The sequence below is a fragment of the Trichosurus vulpecula genome, chromosome 3 (genome assembly GCF_011100635.1).
Source record: "Trichosurus vulpecula isolate mTriVul1 chromosome 3, mTriVul1.pri, whole genome shotgun sequence".
Classification (NCBI taxonomy): domain Eukaryota; kingdom Metazoa; phylum Chordata; class Mammalia; order Diprotodontia; family Phalangeridae; genus Trichosurus; species Trichosurus vulpecula.
This window is the reverse complement of record NC_050575.1, coordinates 21,382,064-21,403,093: the sequence shown is the minus strand read 5'-3', so window position 1 is coordinate 21,403,093 and position 21,030 is coordinate 21,382,064. Positions and strand designations below refer to the sequence as shown.

The 21,030-nt window shown below is 40.4% G+C and overlaps 1 protein-coding gene across 1 annotated transcript; it reads left to right on the top strand.

Annotated features, from left to right (window-relative positions):
• Positions 1–1,272: 1,272 nt before the first annotated feature.
• On the top strand, positions 1,273–20,645 carry TMEM179 (transmembrane protein 179). Its single transcript, XM_036752149.1, has 4 exons — positions 1,273–2,078; positions 14,432–14,569; positions 15,605–15,683; positions 19,441–20,645. Exons 1-4 carry the CDS (start codon positions 1,774–1,776, stop codon positions 19,618–19,620), a joined length of 702 nt encoding a protein of 233 aa, XP_036608044.1. The 5' UTR covers positions 1,273–1,773; the 3' UTR covers positions 19,621–20,645.
• Positions 20,646–21,030: the final 385 nt, after the last annotated feature.

Sequence of the window (21,030 nt, the reverse complement as noted above, 5' to 3'; positions counted from 1 at the left end):
GTCATATATAAACTTCTCAGTGTTAGCAACTAAACTTTACTAATCAAATGCATAGTTTTATACTGTCTGTTAGACAATATAAAACATTAACCCCAGTAGGAAACACCACTAACCAGATTTCCTAGGGCTTCTCAGTAAGAGTATCTTGTGTCGGTACTCTCTGCCCATCTGGAGGTTGTGTGTCTGAGCATGGATTTATAAGCTGAGGGGAAAGTCATTCTGAAGAAGGAGAAATTCCAGGTGTGAGAGAGAAGAATTAATTGATGTCATAGAGGAGGCTGAAAAGGATAAGATGGAAGCTACAGGAAAAGGTGTTAGCTTTAGCAAGGAGAAATTATGAGGCCAGAAGGAAGAAGAGAATGAGTGAGGATATTGAGGTATAGAGCAATGGCGGATGAGAGTTTACAACAGATAGTCTTAATTTTCTCATTAAAGATAGAGGTATCGCCATTTGCTATGAGAAAGAGAATAGGGGTTGAGTTGGAGGTTTGAGAAGAGAGAAGATTTAGAACAGCAAGTGTGTTGACTATGAAAGGAACTCATTTAGAAGTAAATAAAAAGATCACTGTGCTTCTGTGAAGTCCTAGCTGAGATTAAATGGCATGAACTTATAATGGGTCCAGTCAATGATTTCCTGTCCTCCCTACCACCCCCATAGCATTAGATGACTGAGGAGGAGTATTAGAGGAGTTTGATGGTAGGAAATACCAAGGATTGAAGGCTAGCAAAGGGTCAAGTTGTGGAAGGACTAAGGTCCAAGAGATTCAAGGTTAGTATTATTGAAGCTGACCACATGGTTAAGACTGGGTAAGAAGGAAAATAAGTTTAGAACGGGGTTGACTGACTGACCGAATGAGATGAGGGCAAAGGACAGGAGAAGAATAAGGAGAATTAGAAGAGCAGGAGTCTGTGGTCAGAGTGGGAAAATTCAGAATTCGTCATCTTTGGGGTGTAGTAATTTTGAGTTGATAGTGAGTTCTGAGAGCTGGCCACCCTGGTGGATCTTTGAGGTAGAGTGGGCTTGGAGGTCCTATTTTCATCCATCACCCCCATTACTTTTCCATAGGTCTAATTTACTAGAATCTAATGATGATAAACTGTACCAAGAATATGAACTTCTGGCTGCACCTCCATCCATAATCTTTCATCCCTAGATCTAGATCCTAGATCCCTGACTTCCCACGTCCGTGTTCCTCCATCGTCAGGGCCAAAGGATGTACGCCCCTCTAGGAGCTGTCCAGCGTCCTGAAAACGCCGCAATACAAACGAAGTGCGCAAGCGCCTGTTGTATGGTGGGAAGCCAGCCAGAAGGGGCCTGGGGGAGGAGGCCGTGGCCTGGATAAGATCCCACTGCGCATCCTCCTTGGCTCCCCCACCCTTAGACTGCAGTCCCAGCCCCAGATTCTGCGCCAGCGGTGAGAACCTACCGCCCTTCTCTGCGGATTTCCAGGTCTTCATTTGCCCACTGCCCCACCTCTTCTTCCTCTGCATTCTTCTTCTCTCTTCCTCCCAGTCCTGCTCCACCCGCTCCTCTGCATTTTCCTTTTCTGTTTTCTCCTCTTCCGTCCTGTCTTTGTTCTTTTTCATCCTCTTCTTTTCCCTTTCTTCTCCCTTCCTTCTTGTCTTTTTCTCTTGCCGCTCAGAATTCTCACATCCTTCTTTTTTTCCTTTATCTCTTACCGTTCCCTCCTTCTTTTCCCCTTCTTTCTTTCCTCTTCATCTCCTACCCGCCACCTCCTCTCTCCTCCGTGGCTCCTGTGCCCAGGCCTGACCATGGGGAAAAACAAGTTAGTCTTCGCCCAGGGTTCCTGCTACTTCCTTGCCTTCCTGTTTAGCTTCATCGTGGTGGTGCCACTGACTGAGAACTGCCACGACTTCCACGGCCGCTGCTTGCTCTTCACTGAGGGCATGTGGCTGAACACCAATCTGACCGTGCAGGAACATCAGCGCTTCACGGTGCAGGAGTGGGGCTCGCCCGCTGCCTGCCACTACTCTCTGCTCGCTGCCCTGCTCTCCCTGTCTGTGGCCATTGGGTTAGCCTGGCGGTCGCTCTATCTCCTGTGCAAGGGATTCGACGAGTAAGTAGTGGCGGCCCCCACGCGGCCCCTGGCCCCAGCCTAACCTGACTGGGGCTGAGAACTTGTCCCTGGGCACAGCTCTCTCCTGTGGATCCCATCTACTCCCGTGCAAACAATCCCCCTCACCTGAAAACGATCCCCGCCCGAATGTAAAAAGCCACCCCTCCATATCCCTCCATGCAGCCCCCTGTAGACAGCGTTCTTCCAACAGTTCCTCTGGAAAACATCCCCTTCCTGTGGAAACTATCTCCTCTCCCATGCAAAAATCATCGCTATGCAAACAAGCTGCCCCATCTTTATTGAACTCTGTTTTTCCCCAGTCCCTGCAAATAGACATCCACCGGTGCAAAACCTACCCAATATCCACTCTCCGAAGATCTGACCCCTCTGTACTGCCCCTTCTCCTCCTACCCCAGGCAAACTTCCTTCTTCCCGGTGTCTCCAAGCCTGACTCTGGCCTAGAGGAGAACATTCCCTTTAGTACCATGGACACTTCTCCCATTTTCTTACTGCCTGATGGAGAGGCGGTGCAAAGTGAGGGGGGAAAGAGCCAGGTTAAGGCCTGAGTGAGAAAAGACAAAAGCCTTCCTTACCTCACCCTCCAACAAACAAATTTCTTTCGTCCTGGATGGGAAAAATCAATCATTAATCCAGGCAGTCGGGGTGTGAGGGAAGGCAACTATTAGTCATGTGACCTCCAGCAAGTCATTTAATCCCTCTGAGCCTCAATTTCTCCATTTGCCAAATGGGAATAATACTGCTTACACCCTCCCTCCCTACCATGGATATAATGTGAGGAAAACACTTGGTAAGATCTCATAATAGCTAGAATTTATGTAACATTTTAAGGCTTGCAAAACACTTTGCATTTATCTCATTTGAGCTTCACAACAATTCTGTGAGGTAGGTGCTATTATTATCCCAATTTTACACATGAGGAAAATGAGAGGTTAAGTGGCTTGCTTAGGTTACACAGCTGACAAGTATCTGAAGTAGGATTTGAACACAGGTCTTCCCGACTCGAGGTCCTAATACTCTGTTCACTGCACCACTTAGCTCTCCCATCTGCATCATTACAGATAGCTGATATTTGGAACCCTCCCAGATGTTTGGACACTGTAGTCCAAACATTTGGATGTCAAATTTAATTTTTTTTTAACTTTCCTAACATTTTGGAGGGTTATAGACCCATGTTAGCTCTCAGGAATGTCATTCTTTCTTTCTATTCTCTTCCCTCCCCAGATCTGATGAGGCTCTCTATTGTCTAGAAAAGTCCTTAGGTCTGAAGAGATGACTTCTAGTGACATCAAGAAATCAGGGAAGCCCTACAAATTTTCCCCTGTTTCCAAGGGACTTATCCACAGAGGAGTTGCTTTCTCAAGATAAATTATTTAAAAAAAAATTTTTTTGGAGGGGGGAAGGCAGGGCAATTGGGGTTAAGTGACTTGCGCAAGACCACACAGTTAGTAAGTGTGTCAGGTGTCAGAGGCTGGATTTGAACTCAAGTCCTCCTGACTCCAGGCCGATGCTCTACTCACTGCACCACCTAGATACCCCTCAAGAGAAATTATTTATCCTTAAGATAAAAATAACTTAAGAAGGCTGTCTGCTATGGTGTGGAGGGGTTGACATCTGTGTTGGTATAGGAATGCTCTACCATAATGATATCACTGGTCTTTGAAGTATGTTATTATTGATATTAATAGGAAGGTACCTATTGTATTCTCCTTATTATACAGTAAGTTCCTTGAGGGAAGGGAACTAGGTCATTTTTTCATCTTTGTATCCCCAGCTTTGATCAAAGGCCTTGAACATAGTAGGTACTTAATAAATATTTATTAATTTTGAATAAGTCAATTAGTATGCCTTTTCTGAGCACTCACCATGTTCCTACCCTACGAAATCCTAATGTTTAATGAAGATGAGACATACTTTAATACTGTAATATTTCAATAATTTAATTGATCCATGAGCTCATCAATATGGATACTTCTTCCCATGAAGCAGATTGCAACCTACCCATGACTCTCATCCTCTATCATTTATGCCTAGGCTTTCTGATATATCTTCCATAAAGGATGTACTCAATGAACTGGAAGCCTTCCTTGATTGCATTTAACATTTTGTGGTTACCAGTGCAGCCTATGGGTTATCAATTTGTCATCTCTTACTATTGCTATAAGGTAGTCCCACCTCTTTTTCTGATCATAATTTCCTGGATGAAATCTTTTCGGCTGCTTCTTGCTTCCAAATCATTGTTGGTAAAAAGCTGAGCCTATGCGCTATGTTTCTCTCCATATCCATTGGGTCACCTATAATTTTGATTCTTTGGAGACTGTGGCATTCTATGATTTACAAATGCACATACTGGAAAGATGTTGGTGTTAAAAAGCACTACTTTTGTGGGAGGGAGCAGTTTGAGCAATTTCTTATACAACCTAGGTTACCTTTTTCCTTTATTCAGTTCTGGGACAAGTTCATTTTTTATCTGGTCTGGGCACAAGATACATACACTGATGACCTAACTCAATGAACTGCTTGCTCCTCTAACTGTGTGGCATTCTTCATCCATTTGGTTTTTCCTGTATGGATTGCTAGCCCAATAATTTTTGAGTATCTGTGGAGCTGCTTAAAGAGGTCCTGTAGTATTCTGGGGTTTGATGCAATTATTAAAATATTATCCATAGATAGAAGCATCTGGAGGGTCACATTATTTACCTAGAGCCCCTCTTTCTTTAGGACTTTACTTGAGGGCATCTTTTATGATAGAAGTAAATAGTTTTGGTAAGTATTTGTCTCCCTTTTTATGCTTCACTTATATTGGTAGCCAAATGATTACCAAATGAAGTTATAGCTCTGTGGCTGCATCTTTCAAGGTATGATTTTAACATAAGCATAAAAGTCTCCTTCTTAGAGAGAAAGACTTAAAGGCTGCCTTTTGCTCCACAAAGTCAAATGTTTTTTGGAATCAACAACTACAGCAAAATCTGATATCCCTGTGTCTTTTAATCATGTGATTGAACATGTAATCTGCTACAGGAAATTTTTTTTTTGAAAACTGCCTGTTCTATTCTCATAGTTTCATTAAGGATACCCTCAATGAATGTGTAAGTCATTCTCATGAAGAGTTTATAGAGATGACAGTGTGGTCATATGATTTAACAGTTTTTGATTACCTTTCAATTTTCTTTATTTTGGTAATAATATAGTCAATGAAATTTTCCCCTCTTTCAGACAACTTAAGAACAACCTCTTAATGCTTTCAAAATTGTGTTGCCACTAGGATGAATTTCTTCTGTTAGTAATCAGACTACTTACTACAGGTCCTCTTTGTGATTTTATTTTCTGAGGTGCCATTTTCACTTCTGCCCATTAGGGAGTCCAAATATTGTGGTCTCATTGTCAATGATGATGAAAATAGATTGCTTTGGAAACTCTGGTAGATTTGCTTCATTTTTCATTTATTCGTTGTCCTTCTGGTTTCATTTATAAACTCTCTCTGAATGATATGCTCTAGTTGGGTCTCAAGGCCAAGTTTTTTGATTTTTTGTGAAGTAACATTGGTTGAGATCTTTTACTATCCTCCTTTGTAATATTTTACAAATTAGTTTAAATTCTAAACTAATGTTGGTGGCTTCCAGGTTTTTCTGCTTAGCAAGGAGTTCAAGTGTTGATTGGCTGAGGTATTTTTCTGGGCTCTTTGGGCCTCTTTGTTATAGTGAGGCCACATACTGGTTAAACTTTTGTGAGAAATGGTGACAAAATTATTGTCTTTTCACTTATCTTTTTCACCATCAAGAGCTTCTTTGGGTAAGTCAGGTTTAAGCTGTTCTAATTGCCCATAAGTTCTTCTTCTTATCTTTATTTTTTTCTTCTAGTTGGGTACTTATTTTAACCATTGCTCTAATGAGTTGTTGGTTTGACTTCACATAGGCAATTAATTCATAAATGGGTCCTAGATTGACAACTAATTTTTTTATCTTTGTTACAATATATCACAGTGTTTGGCACGTAGAGCACATGATACTTGTTGATGGTAATGCTATTTTATTTTTGTCATATTTATGGTATTAGCCATGTCCGGCACCTTCTGCAGATATCAATGATATACTGATATGAGGCTTCTGAGAGTTCTTTGACATCTTTCATTTCTCATCCCTGATCTACTGCACTGCGAAAGCAGCCTATGACCAAAACAGGGCTAAAATCCTTGATCTAGTCCAACATTATAATTTTATAGATGTGCAAAGCGAGGCTTAGAGATGATGTGACTTGACTAACATCACACAACTAGTAGGCAACTGATATGTGTCAGAGCCAGAATGTGCATCCAGATAACCCCAAATCTAAGACTGTCCTTTCTGCCACACTTCCTGGAAATTGAGAATGCTATTTATTATTAATAGAATAGGAAATAAAAATATTAAAATTACTAATTCTAACAATTCATATTACCATTATAACTTTCTTGATTATGATACTCACTGCTAATATTAGTAATACAACAATGTAGCTAATATTATAATTGTTAATATATTAATATTGTTACAATGATATCAGTGATGCTCATTCTTTATATTACTGTCAAATATCAGTAGTATTTGTTATTTACATAATCATTAATCATATCCCTTATTAAATGATGCTTTATAGTTTACAAAATATATTACATCATTATTTTTTATTTTTATTATAGTCCTGTGAAGCAGGCAGGGCAGAGAGAGATGGGGAAACAGGTATAGAAAAAAATTTGCCCAGCTCACAAAGCTAGATAGTTAGTGAATGGCAAAGAAAGTTTTCAAGACATAAACTTGTGTTAAGTGTTATGACTCCAACAGTAAGATCTATGGGAGTTTAAGAAGTAGAGCAGGGGCCAGACCACAGAGAATGGAATTCTCAGACTAGGATTCTTGAAGCAAGTTTAGAACAAATCAGAGATTAAATTTAGAAAACGTTTACTCAGAAGATGAGGTATAGACTAAAAGGAACTCATACATAGAAAAATAGTTAAAACATCTCTTTTTTAGTGGCAAAAACTTGGAAACTGAGGGGTTCCCATAATTGGGGAATGGACAAACAAGTTATGGTATATGAATATGATGGAATACTTTTGGCCTATAGGAAAAGATGAAGGGACTGGTTTCAGAGAAACCTAGGAAGATTTGTATGAACTGATACAGAGTGAAGTGAACAGAACCAAGAGAACAATTTAAACAATTATAACAATATTGTAAAGACAAATACCTTTGAAAGACTTAGGAACTTAATCCACACAATGACTAATTATAATTTCAGAAGATTCATGAAGAAACATTCTACCCATCTCCTGACAGAGAGGTGACAAACTCAGAGTGTAGCTGAGACATTTTTTTGGACACGGCCAATGTAGGAATTTGTTTTGCTTGACTACATATGTTTATAACAAGTGTTTTATTTTTCTTTCTTAATGTGTGTTGGATGATGCAGAAGGGAGAGAAGGCAGATTTTCATCGATAAAAATAAATTTAATTAGCTTTATCAAAAGTCATGCCAGACTTTTCATGCCTTTTCTCAAAAAAAAAAGGATTGCTACATATCTATAAATGAGGTACAGATACTAAAGGAATGGAAAGAATCTTGGACTTTATGGATTGCAAAAAATGATTTTGAAAACATCAACAGTTACTGACTTACATGCCTACCTTCCCATCTATACAAAATCTTTATGAGGGTCATCTATATATGAATTAAGGCTATCCTTGATAAGGATATTATTAGGGAAGGAGCAATCAGGTTTATTCAAATGATGCTGAACAAATGGTGACATCTTTACCATTTCACAGTTGACTTAAAGATGTAGAGTGTATAAGATTCCATTGTGTTTATTGTTTGTTGATTACAAAAGAGAAAGTATTTAAAAAAATAAAATATCATTTAAGACTCCTTAGAAGACATAACTATAGAAATAATCCTGCTAAATGACTCTCCTATAATAAACATCAGGCAATCCATAAAACAGTGAGATGTATGTTTACCAAAAATAGTTGCCATTGTGATTAAGAAGATCCAAAGCAGAATCCAGGTAAAGGAGGGACTCCACAGCATTGTGTTGATATCATTAAGCCCCAAGACACTGCAGAGCCTCCTAGAAGAGATTTATAATCACTCAAAAGAGTTTGGCTCTTTCATCCACACAGGAAAGAATAATTATAGGGAGACTATTGACCAGATTTCTACGTGCATCTGGATGGACATCCTTTAGAGTTCGTCCAATAGTATGTATTTCTGGGACAAGAACTATAGATCTACAAGGAGTTTTGCCCAGAGTTGAAAAGGAGGACAGTGCGTTGGATTGCCTTCAGGAAACTGAAAAAAAAAACCAAAATCTTTTACTAACCCTAATCTTTCCATTGACAGTAAAGGTTCATTTTCCCTGTCTTTTTAAAAATATTTATTTATTTTTAACATTTATTTTTTAAAAATGAGTTCCAAATTCTCTCCCTTCCTCTAGCCCCTGCCCCACCCATAATGCCATGTTTTCAATGCAAACATTTCACTAGTTTTGCAATGAGACAGTGAGACTTATAATACCACTGCCTCCTAAGAAATAAAAATAAGCACCACACAGGGAGAAATGGAGATAGTTGTAAGCTGAATGACATATATAACCAGTGAGGAATTTCAAAGATTGGAGTAAAGGATGTCATCAGAGAATTATATGATAATATAATTGGCTTGATTTTGTGGTGAGGGAGAAGGATTGCAGGAAATTGGCCAGAGTCCTCCACTGATTACTCCTTGAAATGTCAGGAGAAAGTAAGGAAGGACTCCAATTCACTGGATGTACTCTTGTGGCTAACTCTCCAGGGGCAGCTACCTAATCATTTTTTACCTGGCTACCTTAGTGTCCTCTACTTTTCAGTTTTTTTATGTCTTCCTCCATTAGATTGTGAACTCTTTGAGGACAGGGACTGTCTTTTGCCTTTCTTTGTATCCTTAGAGCCTAGCATAGTGCCTGATGCATAGTAGATGTTAATAAATGTTTATTGACCAACTGACTAGACTATTAGATGACACAGTATAGGAATAAGCATAGTATAATTGGATTTTAGGAAGATATTTGACAAACTTAACTTATACTTGTGGATATGTTGGAGTTATATGAGTTATATGATAGAATAGGTAGGTGAATTTAGAACTGGTTGATTGTTGAACTTAAAGAATAGTCATTACTGAATCCATGTCAATTTGGAGGGAATTCTAAAGCAGAGTGACTCAGCAATTTGTCATTGACCTCATTCTATTCAACATTTTAATCAGTGACTTGCATGGTGACATAGGTGACATTTTAAAAATCAAATTTTCAAGTAAGGTAGAATTAGGAGGAATAATTTACATATTGGATGATCAAGTCAGGATCCAAAAAAGATCTTCACAGGTTGGAATAATAGGCCAAACCTAATAAAATAAAATGTGCTTATTTTAATGCTTCAAGGAATTGTAATTTAATTGGTATATGTCCTAGTTCTCTAGGTGCAGATGAGATAATTTAAGAACTGTTGGATTTTCTGAAATCTATGACCAAAAAATAAAGCCTGGGAATAATATTTCAAGAAATTATCCGTGAAAACTGTCTAGATTTATGAGATCCAAAAGGCAAAGTGAAAATAGAAGACTTGACTTGACAGAAAATCAAAGTAAAAACTCTCAAGAATGTTATAGTCAAAATCTAACCCCCATGACAAAGAAAAAAAAACACTGCAATAACCAAGAATGGAAAAAAATCAAGTATCATGGGACCATAGTCAAGATCAAATAAAACTTGGCAGCAACTATTGTAATGGAGAGAAAATCTTGTAATAGGGTATACCAGAAAGCAAAAAATATAGGTTTGCAAACAAGAATGACACCTTAAAAGACTGATATATGTGGGGAAATGGATCTTTACTCTAATAGAGAATATTTAAATTCTTAAGATGAAAAAGCCAGAGCTGAGTAGAAACTTTGACTGTAAATATAGGAATCAAAAGAAACCCAGAAAGGTATATTTGCTTGGAATTAAATGATGATAAGGGGGAGAATAGAGAAGAGTCCCTTCGAAATTCTAATGTGTTCAAAAGTTACATGTAGATTTCAGGAAGAAAAACAGAGAAACTATGGGTGGTATTGTTCTGTTTTTGACAATTTTAAGAAAATGAAGGGATGAAAAGAAATGAGAGAGAAAGGGGTAGAATGCATTATGGGTGTACACAAGAAGATTATACAAACATAAAGGAAAGAGTGGGTATAGTGAGCATCACATGAACTTCTCTCATCTAAACTGAACAAAGGAGAGTTTAACACACATGCATGCAGGATTTGATGCAGTATTAAACTCAACAGGGATATGGGCAAAGATAGGGAAGGGGGAGATTGGAGTTTAAGAAGGGAGAATTGGAGAAGTCTTTTTCCTAAGCAACAAAACTTCAACTTTGGAAGGCAAATCATCAAAGGGAAATTAAAAGGAAAAAAAGTGTGAGAACCAATGATTGGGGTGTGGGTGAGGAGAATATAGAATTGGTGATGGAGTAGAAGCAGGTAGCTTCTGTTACAGTACCGATTACATTTGTGATCTCTTTTGTAAAGACTGGGTCAGCGGCAAAGAGAAGAAATAACATAAGAAAATATAGAGAGAAATAAACAATTAACAATCATAACTGTGAATGTGAAAGAGATGAATTCACCTGTAAAATGAAAGAGGAACCAATCCCACAATATGTTGTTTACAAGAAATTACTTGAAACAAAGATTCACTAATGCATTACTACACCAAACATTGTATGTATATATTTGATACAAAGATGCTATGGTCAAGTGTAACCAGAATGGACTTTGTTTTCTTTGAATGACTCAGCTTACCTCATTGAGCTTCCCTGGACACTGGGGCTTGCTCTTCCGGGGCAGGAAGCCCAGCGACCATGCCAGGAATCAGAGAACTTCCTGTGTGATGAGTCATGGGGCTGGCTGAGGGGAGGTGTGTTAACCTGGTCTATGCTAGGGGGAGGGGCCAAGTCAAGAACCAATCGGCCCTGGTCATTCAAAGAAAACAAAGTCCATTCTGGTTACATCAAGTAAACTTTTTTTGTTGACATGGTCTATGGATGTCTTCTCATTTTATCCCAATCCCTAATCTGAACTTGGCCTGACTCAGGTCTGGCCTGTAACACCATGCTTTTTATAGGTAGCCTGGTTACAACCGTTACAACCACATACCATAACGTAATTTTTAGCTATTCTCCTATCTACTTTGTTTCTAGTTCTTTGCTTCTCCAAAAAGGACTTTATTTTGGTGTGCATGGAGCCTTTCTTTTTATTATTGGCCTTCTTGGGGTATATGCCTACCAGTGAGTTAGAGGTTTATGATTATGGTTTAGAGGGTATGAATATCTTGTCATATTGTTAAAATAGTTTTAAATTGCTTTCCAAATGGTTGACTCATTTATTACTCCACCAACAACACATTTTCTGTTTTCTGTAACCCATCCAACACAAGTTATCTCCAGCTTTTGTCCTCTTTATTAATGCTTGGTCTGAAGTCAAACTCAGACTTGGTTTGTTTTATATTTCTTGTATTTGTGGTAAGTTTGGGACAATCTTTCATAAGGCACAAGGTTTGTGTTCCCTATATATTTTGTATGTCAGATCCTTGTCAGAGATTTGATGTGAAGATCTTTTTTTTCCCTCTAGTTGACCACTTTACTTCTTATCTGGGTAGCATTTTATTCATTCCTAAGCCTTTTAATTTTATGTAATCAAAATGATCTATTTTCTCTTTTGTGATGACTTTTATCCTGTATTTGGTTAGGAATTCTCCTTCTACGGTGAGTACCTGTATTAATCAAACACTGTATTCACTTAGAGCTTATTGTAGTATATAATTTTTAAAGTGTTTGTCTATACATAATTTTTTTGAAATTAATCTATGATTTTTTTCTAGAAGGTTTTGTCAAATATAGGGTTCTTTCCTACAGATTTTATGTTCTAGGATTCACTGAGCACTCATTTGTTGAATTCAATCATTTTTGATTTTTTCTCACTTAACCTATTCTATTGATCTATTTTTTCTATTTTGCATTTGATTTTCTATGCTAATGTTCTTCCACCCTGACATGTCCCCCTCCTCCCGCAGTTGAATATAAGCTCCTTGAGACCCGGGATTGTTTCATTTTATTTTTGTTATCATTACCGCCTTGACAGCGAAGTACTTAGCTCACAGTAAATGTTGAGCTATGAATCTAGTGAGCTCTTCAGTACAAATATTATTATGTTTCCTTGCAGATGAAATACAGGTCCATAGGTTCTTAGCATTTAGAGCTGGAAGGGACCTAAATCATCTATTCTTCCCTTTCCCTTTCTTGTTTTTCAGATTTGATTGTTCAGAGTGACAGAAGCAAGATTCAAAAGGAGATTCTCTCCAGATTCAGTGTTCTTTTAATTACATGATGCTGCCTGTAGCCGAGCCTACCCTTCCAAATTCAGTGCTCTTTTAATTACATGATATTGCCTTTAGCTCGACCTATCCTTCCTGTCCTGCTAATCTGTGGTTCTGTGTTCTTGTAGGAAAGAATCCATCTACTCAGCTTGGGTGGTTCTCTGAGGGGAGGATGGTTTCTTGCCTCTCAGCTGATGTGCTGCCCCAAGATAGGAGGTGTGTGTGTCTTGTCTGGGTAAACTTCTGCAGACATATTTCTAGGCCTGGGTCCATAACGGGATGATTCCTCTTTCTAGAGTATCAGCACTACCTCCAGTTTAGTTGCTCAATAGTCATGACACAAATTATGCTGTGGATTAATGTTGAGGAGGGCATCCAGGCACAGTGGATAGAGTGCTGGGCCTGGAGTCAAGAAGACTCATCTTCCTGAGTTCAAATCTGGCCTCAGACACTTACTGGCTATGTGACCCTAGGCAAGTCATTTAACCCTATTTGCCTCAGTTTCCTCATCTGCAAAATATCCTGGAGAAGGAAATGGCAAACCACTCCAGTATCATTGCCAAGAAAACCCAAATGGAGGTCATGAAGTGACAAAACAAAAAAAGGATGTTGAGGATATACAGTGTAAGGGACATTAGCCCTAAAGTCAAGAATCCTTGAAAATAATTGAAATGGTCTATTTTGGGCAGCTAGGTGGTGCAGTGAGTACAACACTGACCCTGGAGTCAGGAGGACCTGAACTCAAATCCAGCCTCAGACACTTGACACATGTACTAGCTGTGTGACCATGTGCAAGTCACTTAACCCCATTGACATGCCAAAAAACAAAAAACAAACAGACAAAAAAAGAAATGGTCTATTTTATCCTTTTTGATCACCTCTGTCCCACATTTGGTCAGCATCCTTCCTCATGCCATAGCTGGGAAGGGTTTCTGATTTGGTTTTGTTTTGTTTTCTTTTTTAATAGTTTGATTTATAATAGTCAGGTACTGTTATATGTCTATGTATGTATATATATGTGTGTATATATAATCATATATATTATGTGTATAGTATTATAATAGGCATTTTGAGCTTCTTGTGGCATATAATTCATAAAATATCTGTCTAGTCCTAATTTCTTTCAAATTACTTTACGGTTTTTGCAGCAAGTCTTTTCGAATTTTTCACTAAAGATTTCATGTTCTTTTTGAGACTTGGCTTAGAGTCCCTACTGAATAATGACTCTGGGCAAGTCTCTTACCTTTCCTAATCTTCATTTTCCTTATCTGAAAAATAATGATCAGTAGCCAATCAATGAATCAATATTTGTCAAGCAGCTCCTTTGTGCTAGGCACTGTGCTAAGCCTAGGGATGCAAAAGGAGGCTCCCTACCCCAATGGTTTATTGTAAGGGAAGAGCTTTGTAAGCTTTAGAAAATCAGAGAAATGGGAGCTATCATGTATACAGTTAGGATTCTGTTCCCTGAAGTTAATGAGGATAGGGTCACATGTGACTCTCCATCCAGCTCACCTGGTGTTGGTTTAATGTCCCGGCTAGTCATTTACAAAAGTACAAATGCATTTAAGTGAAAAAAGACTCATCTTCCTGAGTTCAAATTTGGCCTCAGACACTTCCTGGCTATGTGACCCTAGGCCAGTCATTTAACCCTATTTGCCTCAGTTTCCTCATCTGCAAAGTATCCTGGAGAAGGAAATGGCAAACCACTCCAGTATCTTTGCCAAGAAAACCCAAATGGAGGTCATGAAGAATCAGACCTTCTTGGTGTGAATGAAGCAGCAATATGGGGCTCTGAGGAGAGGCTGCCAGGATGGATGGCAGTGAGTTCTGGATTCCCAGAGAGCTTGCAGGTGTCATGGCTTGGTTGTTTCTGAGCTCGATCTCTTCGCTCTCCTCTCTGCAGGACTTGCCTGGAATCATTTGCAGCTCTGATGCTCAACATCTTCATCCTCTTCGTGGTCTTCATTGCCTGTACCATCATCAGCGTGGGATTTGACATGTGGTGTGATGCCATCACAGAGAAAGGCAGGGTGTCCAACACGTATGTGCTTGTGTTCTGCTTTCTGTAACCTGGGAGGAAGGGGTTTGTGTGTGTGTGTGTGTGTATGTGTGTGTGTGTGTGTGCATTTGAGGATGAAAGAAAAGTCAAAATCAAGGCAGCTCTATGTTCAAATAAATGATTGGATGAAAAAAAGCATCTTACTAATTGCTTACTCTGTTCCATGCATTGTTCTAAGCTCTGGGGATACAAATAGAAAAAGCAAGACAGCTTCTTCTCTCAAAGAACTCATACTCTAATCTGGAGAGACAACGTATAAAAGAAAGTTCAGCTGTAGCATGGATGGAAAGGTCCAGGCGGATACAATGATGGGCATTGTATGTGGCAAGGTCCAGACATTCTTAGCTTCCATAAGGGGGCAGATAATAGAACTGGGATACTGTGGGCTAGAGAGCCAGAGCAGTTGATAAAGTCTGGAGGATCTTGCAAGGCAGTGGCAGGGCAGATGGTAAAGGGCTGGTGGGCTTCCATTTTATCAGAAGGAATGGAGTTGTTAACTCCCATCTCTTCCAAGATATGTGAGCAGTCATGCATCCTGGGCTAAGGCAAAAGGACAGGGCATCCCAGTGTTGGTTATTCTTATCCATTGGCAGTCCTGGTTGGGTTCTGGGATAGCTAAGGCTGGAGGACTTTAAGGGGAGTGGTAAGGTATGCCCTTAGGTCAGAACATTAGATCTATAGGCAAATGACATGGGTTACTTGGATGATTCATTTCCTCATCTGTAAAATGAAGTGGGAAGGGGGTGTTAGGCTAGCTGGTTTCTCACGGTAGACAGATGTATGACCTGCTGGCTTCTTTCCAGTTGAACTATAAAATGTTTGTGGGGCTCCTTTTGGTGGGCTTTGGAACTGGCAATATCTGATTTCTTCCAGGTCCTGGGAGGAGACCACATCAGGTATATTGGAAGAAGCGGCGTCAAAAGCCAGGATTTGCCTCCTTCTTTGCATTTACAGGACTTTCTTCTCAGATGGAGGAAATGGAAATAACTTTCTGTCCCAATATCTTTGCCGTTTCAGCTGTGAAGAGTTTCAGAACATGGACCTGGACTTGAACCCTGAACACTCAGCCTTTTATGACCAGTTTTCTCTTGCCCAGGTGGGTGTGACTTCGAGATTGGGTGAGAAGTGTTCTTAGCTGCTAAGGAGGACCATTCTGGGGATGAGGGGGCGTCCTACTGCTTGGCCCTTTGGCTTGTTCCACAGACCTGGAAGGGAATTGAGAGAGGATTTAGTCCATTTTTGCCTGAGAAGGAACCTTCTCCATAGTCTCTCTGACAAATGGATCGCCAATTGTGGGGACACAATAGAGAAGGGCACAAGCATTCATGAAGCTCCTACTGTGCGCTCATTGCTTTGTAACTGTTATCTCATTTGATCCTCAAAGTCACCCTGGGAAGTAGGTGCTCTCATTGCCCCCATTTTCTAGATGAGGAACCTGAGGCAGACAGATGTTGAGTGATGTGCCCAGGGTCATTTATCTAGTAACTGCCTGAGGCTGAATTTGAACTTAGGTCTTCTGGTCCAGGTTTAGAGTTCTATCCACTGAACCTCCTAGCTGGGATCACGGATCATGGGTCTAGCACTAGAAGACACCCTAGAATCATTTAGTTCAATCCTCTCATTTTGCACGTAAGAGAACTGAGGCCCAGAGAAGTCATTATTAACTCACTCTTTCCTGAGAGCCCGTTCCATTGTTTAGACAGTTTTTTTAAAAAAACAAATTCTTCCAGCATCCTTGGAGCTGAGCAGAGTGAGTCAGAGCCTTCCTCCATTAGACAGCCCTTCACACCTTTATGGACTGGTAACCAGCACTGAGAATCAGGAGAGACCTTAGCTTAGTTTGTTGAAAGCAGTGAGATGCCTCAGGCTGAGGTTGGCGACTTTGGAGTCAGAGGACCTGCTTCATATTCTGCCCATGTTTACTGCCTATGGGACCTTGGGCAAGTCACGACCTCCCTGGTCCTCAACTTGCTTATCCGTGAAATGAGAAGTTTGGAGTAGACAGCCTCTGAGGTCTTTTTCCAGCTTGAATTTTGTAATCCTAATGGAGAGACCAGGAGCTGGCCCTGAAGTCAGGAGTTTCTGGGCTTGAGACCAAGGTCCCCTCATGCTGCCTTGATATGTGCCCCTAAGCAAGTTCCTTTGGTCCTTCTTTATCAGAAGTGGATGATAATATATTTACTACCTCAAAGAGTTTTAAAGAGAAATTCAGTCATTTTCCAATCTTGCCTGGCTCTTCATGACCTCATTTGATGTTTTCTTGGTAAAGATACTGGAGAGGTTTGCCATTTCGTTCTGTGGCTCACTTTGCAGATGAGGAAACTGAGGCAAACAGGGTTAAGTGACTTGCCCAGGGTCACACAGCTAGTAAGTGTCTGAGGCTGGATGTGAACTCAGATCTTCCTGCCTCCAGGCCCAGAACTCTATCCACTTTTAAGAAGAAAGTGCTTTACAAACCTCAAGGCCAGCGAGTTTAAATGACTTCCAAAAATCTCACACGTGGTGAGTGAGATTCTGGAGCTGGATGGGCTCTTAGACATCTATCATCTAATCCAAAATCTTCATCTCACCCACCAGGAAATTAAGGCCCAGACAGCTTTGGGCTAGACTTGCTTAAAGTCACACAGGCAGTAAAGCAACAAAGCTGGGATTTCAGTTCAGGTCTTCTGACTCGTCATCCTGTGCCCTTTTCTTTCCCACGCAGTTATTTCAATGAAAGAGGAAATATTTTTTAAAAGAATTTTTGAAAGAAATAACAATTTTATTTATGTAAAAGTAAACTTTTTTCATAAAGCCAAGAAAATAAATGTTAAATGAATTTTTATGTAAATGACGTCTAAAATGTACTGGTTTTAGTTTATGCCCCCCACTCCTGAGCACAGCAGGCTCTTGGTCAGACTTTTCCATCCTGAAGCTCATTAAATTGTTTCTTCTTCTTGGTTGATTGCGTCCCCAAATGTCTGAAAAACAAAAGATGTAAGTCATCCAAGCCACTGGAGGATGGGCAGCTTTCCACTTTTCTTAGTGCTGAGGCTAAGCCAACCTAGCTTAGCTAAGCCTTCACTGGGCAGGCTGGTATTGGCAGAGAGAACTTTGGACTGGAAGTTGGACTTTGTTCTGGTTCTGGCTTTGCTGCTCATTTTCTATGTGACATTGAGCAAATTGATTGCCCTCTCTGAGTCTGTTTCTTCGTCAGATATGAGGAGATTGTCTGATTGTACTTCCTTAGGAAGGGGAAGTGTGTGTAGGGTACCAAAGACCACACTGTTCCAAGAGAGTCATAGATTGTGCATTGGTGTATCCGTATAAATGTGGGCATCAGAGGAGGCCCAGATACTACTAGTTGTCATCAAATGAAATATTTTTGTATTTTCCCCTGGATTCAGAAACAATAGAAACATGTCCTTTCAAGGAAAATAAGAGCAAAAATTAAAGGACTGCCCTCATTGACCTTTTGATTTTGCCCAGGGATAAGAGAATCAATCAATTAATATTTCTTAAACTCCTATTATGTGCCAGGCATTGGGCTAAGTGCTGGGGATGAAAAAAAGGCAAAAAGTTCCTGTCTTCAAACACCTCCCAATCTAATGGAGTAGTGGTTTGGGTTGGGGGAGAACCCTTTGTTGAAAAATCCTTTGCCTTTGAAGGTGAGATAGAGCAGTGGATAAAAAAGCCGGGAGGGAATCCTTCCCTTCTGGGACGCCAGACCCATCAGGCCAGTCTGGGCTAGAGTTTTCTGGGGCTCAGGGAGGTACAGACGGGGGTTTCTATATGCTTTATTTGAGTCATGTCTGTTGCTAACTTGGAAAATAGTAATAAACAGTGGTAATAACAGACGATGATCATCAATCTCTCGTGGGATGAAGAGTGGTTGAGTGGAAAAGTCCTTGTTCAGATAACCTGGGGTTATTGCCTGGCTCTGCCAAATACTAGCTGTGCCATGTTGGGTAAATCAACTTAACCTCTCTGAGACTCTCCTTTCCCACTTGTAAAATGGGGATAATCACACTTATACCACCTACCTCACAGGGTAATATTTTGTAAATCTTAAAGCACTATAGAAATAGCGATTTATTATCGTTTATTGTTATTGCTATTAGGTTTGAATCATTCTTTTTTTATTTTTCAAAATGCTTTCCCATTCATTTGCTCACCTATTCCTCATAAACACCCCATGAGGTAAGCAGGGCAGGGATCATTGGCCTCATTTTTCGATGGGACAACTGGAGGATGGAGACGATGTTACTGACCTGGGCCCACCTCCTCTGTGAAGTCCTCCTTGACTATCCTGACCTCTGGGCTTATCACCCTCCCTGAATTCCTACTTGGCTGAAACTTGCAACTTGGTGCCTGATTATATTTTGTTCATTGCTCTCTCGGATCATCAATCATAGAATTTTAGAATAGATTTCAGAGAGCATCTAGGCCAACATATACTTGATAATCCTTGACATGTGATTATTGAAATCAATTCAATACACATTTAATAAGCACCCACTATGGGAAAGACACTTTGTTAGCCACTAGGGGTACAGACAAAATACCAACAGTCCCTGCCCTCAGGAGCTTCCATCCTGCCATCATCTAGTCTCTGTTTGAACCCTAATGAGACTAGAGATTTGCCCGGAATAGAGGGAGTCTGTGGTTTTTTCTTGCTCAAACCAGAGACCCAGGAACACTGTAAGGCACTGAATCAATTCAACAGATGAACTGATGGCCCAAATGCCCACCTTCCTTTCCCTCTGCACCTCCTCTTTATACTTGGAATTATTGATTCCTAACCCCCAACCCCAGGGGATGATGTGTTCCCTTGTACCCCTCTCAGACCCTTCCGCTCTATCCTTCTGTCCTAGTTTGGTCTCTGGGCTGCCTGGCTGGCCTGGCTGGGCATCACCATCCTGGCCTTCCTGAAGGTTTACCACAACTACCGGCAGGAGGACCTGCTGGAGAGCCTCATCCACGAGAAGGAGCTGCTGCTGGGCCGAGCCTCGTCAAGGACCTTTTTTCAAGATGACAAGAGCGGCATGATTTAATTCCAGGGCCACCCTCCTTCCCTCCCTCTCCCTGCACTATCCCCCCCTTGTTCCCATTTGTTCCCCAGGGGCCCTGGCCTTTTCCTGCTAATGCTTGCTGAAGCAAAGTCATTGCTAGTTTGGACTGAAATTATGTCTGGCTTTAAGTCACCTAGTCCTGTGCCCACCTGAAAGGTCTGTGAGGCTGTCCTGGGTAGCCTTGAGAGACTCTTCTGTGTCCTTCTCATTCCCACTCCCAATCCCTTTCCCTTCTCAGCCACACTGTCATCTTCTCTGGGCCTGGCAATGCCAGTTTGGCCTATCTTGGTGCCAGTGTTTTAGCTACAGGGAGAACTCAGAAATTCAAGTGGCACTGGTGGTTAAATTTTGCTCACTTAACTGCATAAATGTTGAACTTTGAGTGGCCTCTCAAGAAAGGGTTGGTGAAGTAAATTGATGAGCAAGATTGTTAGAGGCATGTTTAAACTACTTTCATGAGCAAACAATTTTAAAAGTACTGAGGCAAATCAGTTTCATTTCACATATTCCCTTTCATGTCGGCAGGACCAACGCAGTTGATGTTGCTAAGGAAATTTTTGCTTGGAAAACTTTTTGATAGTAAATTTGTAAATACTTTTTGTGCTTGAGAATAATCATTGCCTCTTAAAATTACTTTAAATTTGACCTTCAATCCCATAGATATTTAATAAGCACCTACGACGTGTAAGAAAGGCAGCATGGCATAGTACTGAATCAGAAACCCAAAGATTAAATCATGCCTCTGACAATAATTAGTTGTGTGACCCAGGGCAAGACATTTAGTGTCTCTGAATCCTAGGCAACAGGTTACAAGTTATCTACCAAGTTATGGATGTGCTCTGTGGTGGTGGTGATGGTGGTGGTGGTGGTGGGAGGGGTGAGTTCCCACCCCCAAAAGCACAGATCTTTGAGGAATATGTAAGGTGTGTTCTAGCTGATGGGGATACAAAGATGGGGCACAGAACCTGTCTTCAAGTAGTTACTAATTTTTTTCACCAGTTCATTCATTCAAAAAATATTCCTTGAGCACCTATTAAGGAGTAGGTCTGAATTAGTAAGCTTTGATTCTGATTATTAACTGTTTAGTCCAGTTGCCTAACTTAAAGCTTACCTTATTTGGTGTTTAAAATTGCTTTGTGATGTGCCAAGTGGACCTAAGTCATTTTTGCCGCAACTATCCATCCAACATCCCGAGAGCAATTTTCACTACTAAATATAAATTGTTCGGTACCTAGAAGCAGCATGATATGGAAGGTAGAACATCAGCCTTGAAATCACCACTATCTGGATTCAGATCTTGCCTTAAACACTTAATAGCTGTGTGACACTGGAAAAGTCACTTAACCCATCCAAGTCTCTCTTGTCTCATTTGTGAAGTGTGGGGTCTGGACT

What these genes read in the sequence shown, in the direction of transcription:
- TMEM179 (XM_036752149.1), top strand. Translation starts at nt 1,774, where the DNA reads ATGGGGAAAAACAAGTTAGTCTTCGCCCAGGGTTCCTGCTACTTCCTT. An exon ending in AAAGGCAGGGTGTCCAACAC is followed by an intron (nt 14,570 to 15,604) that starts GTATGTGCTTGT and finishes TTGCCGTTTCAG; the next exon opens with CTGTGAAGAGTTTCAGAACA. An exon ending in ACCAGTTTTCTCTTGCCCAG is followed by an intron (nt 15,684 to 19,440) that starts GTGGGTGTGACT and finishes CTTCTGTCCTAG; the next exon opens with TTTGGTCTCTGGGCTGCCTG.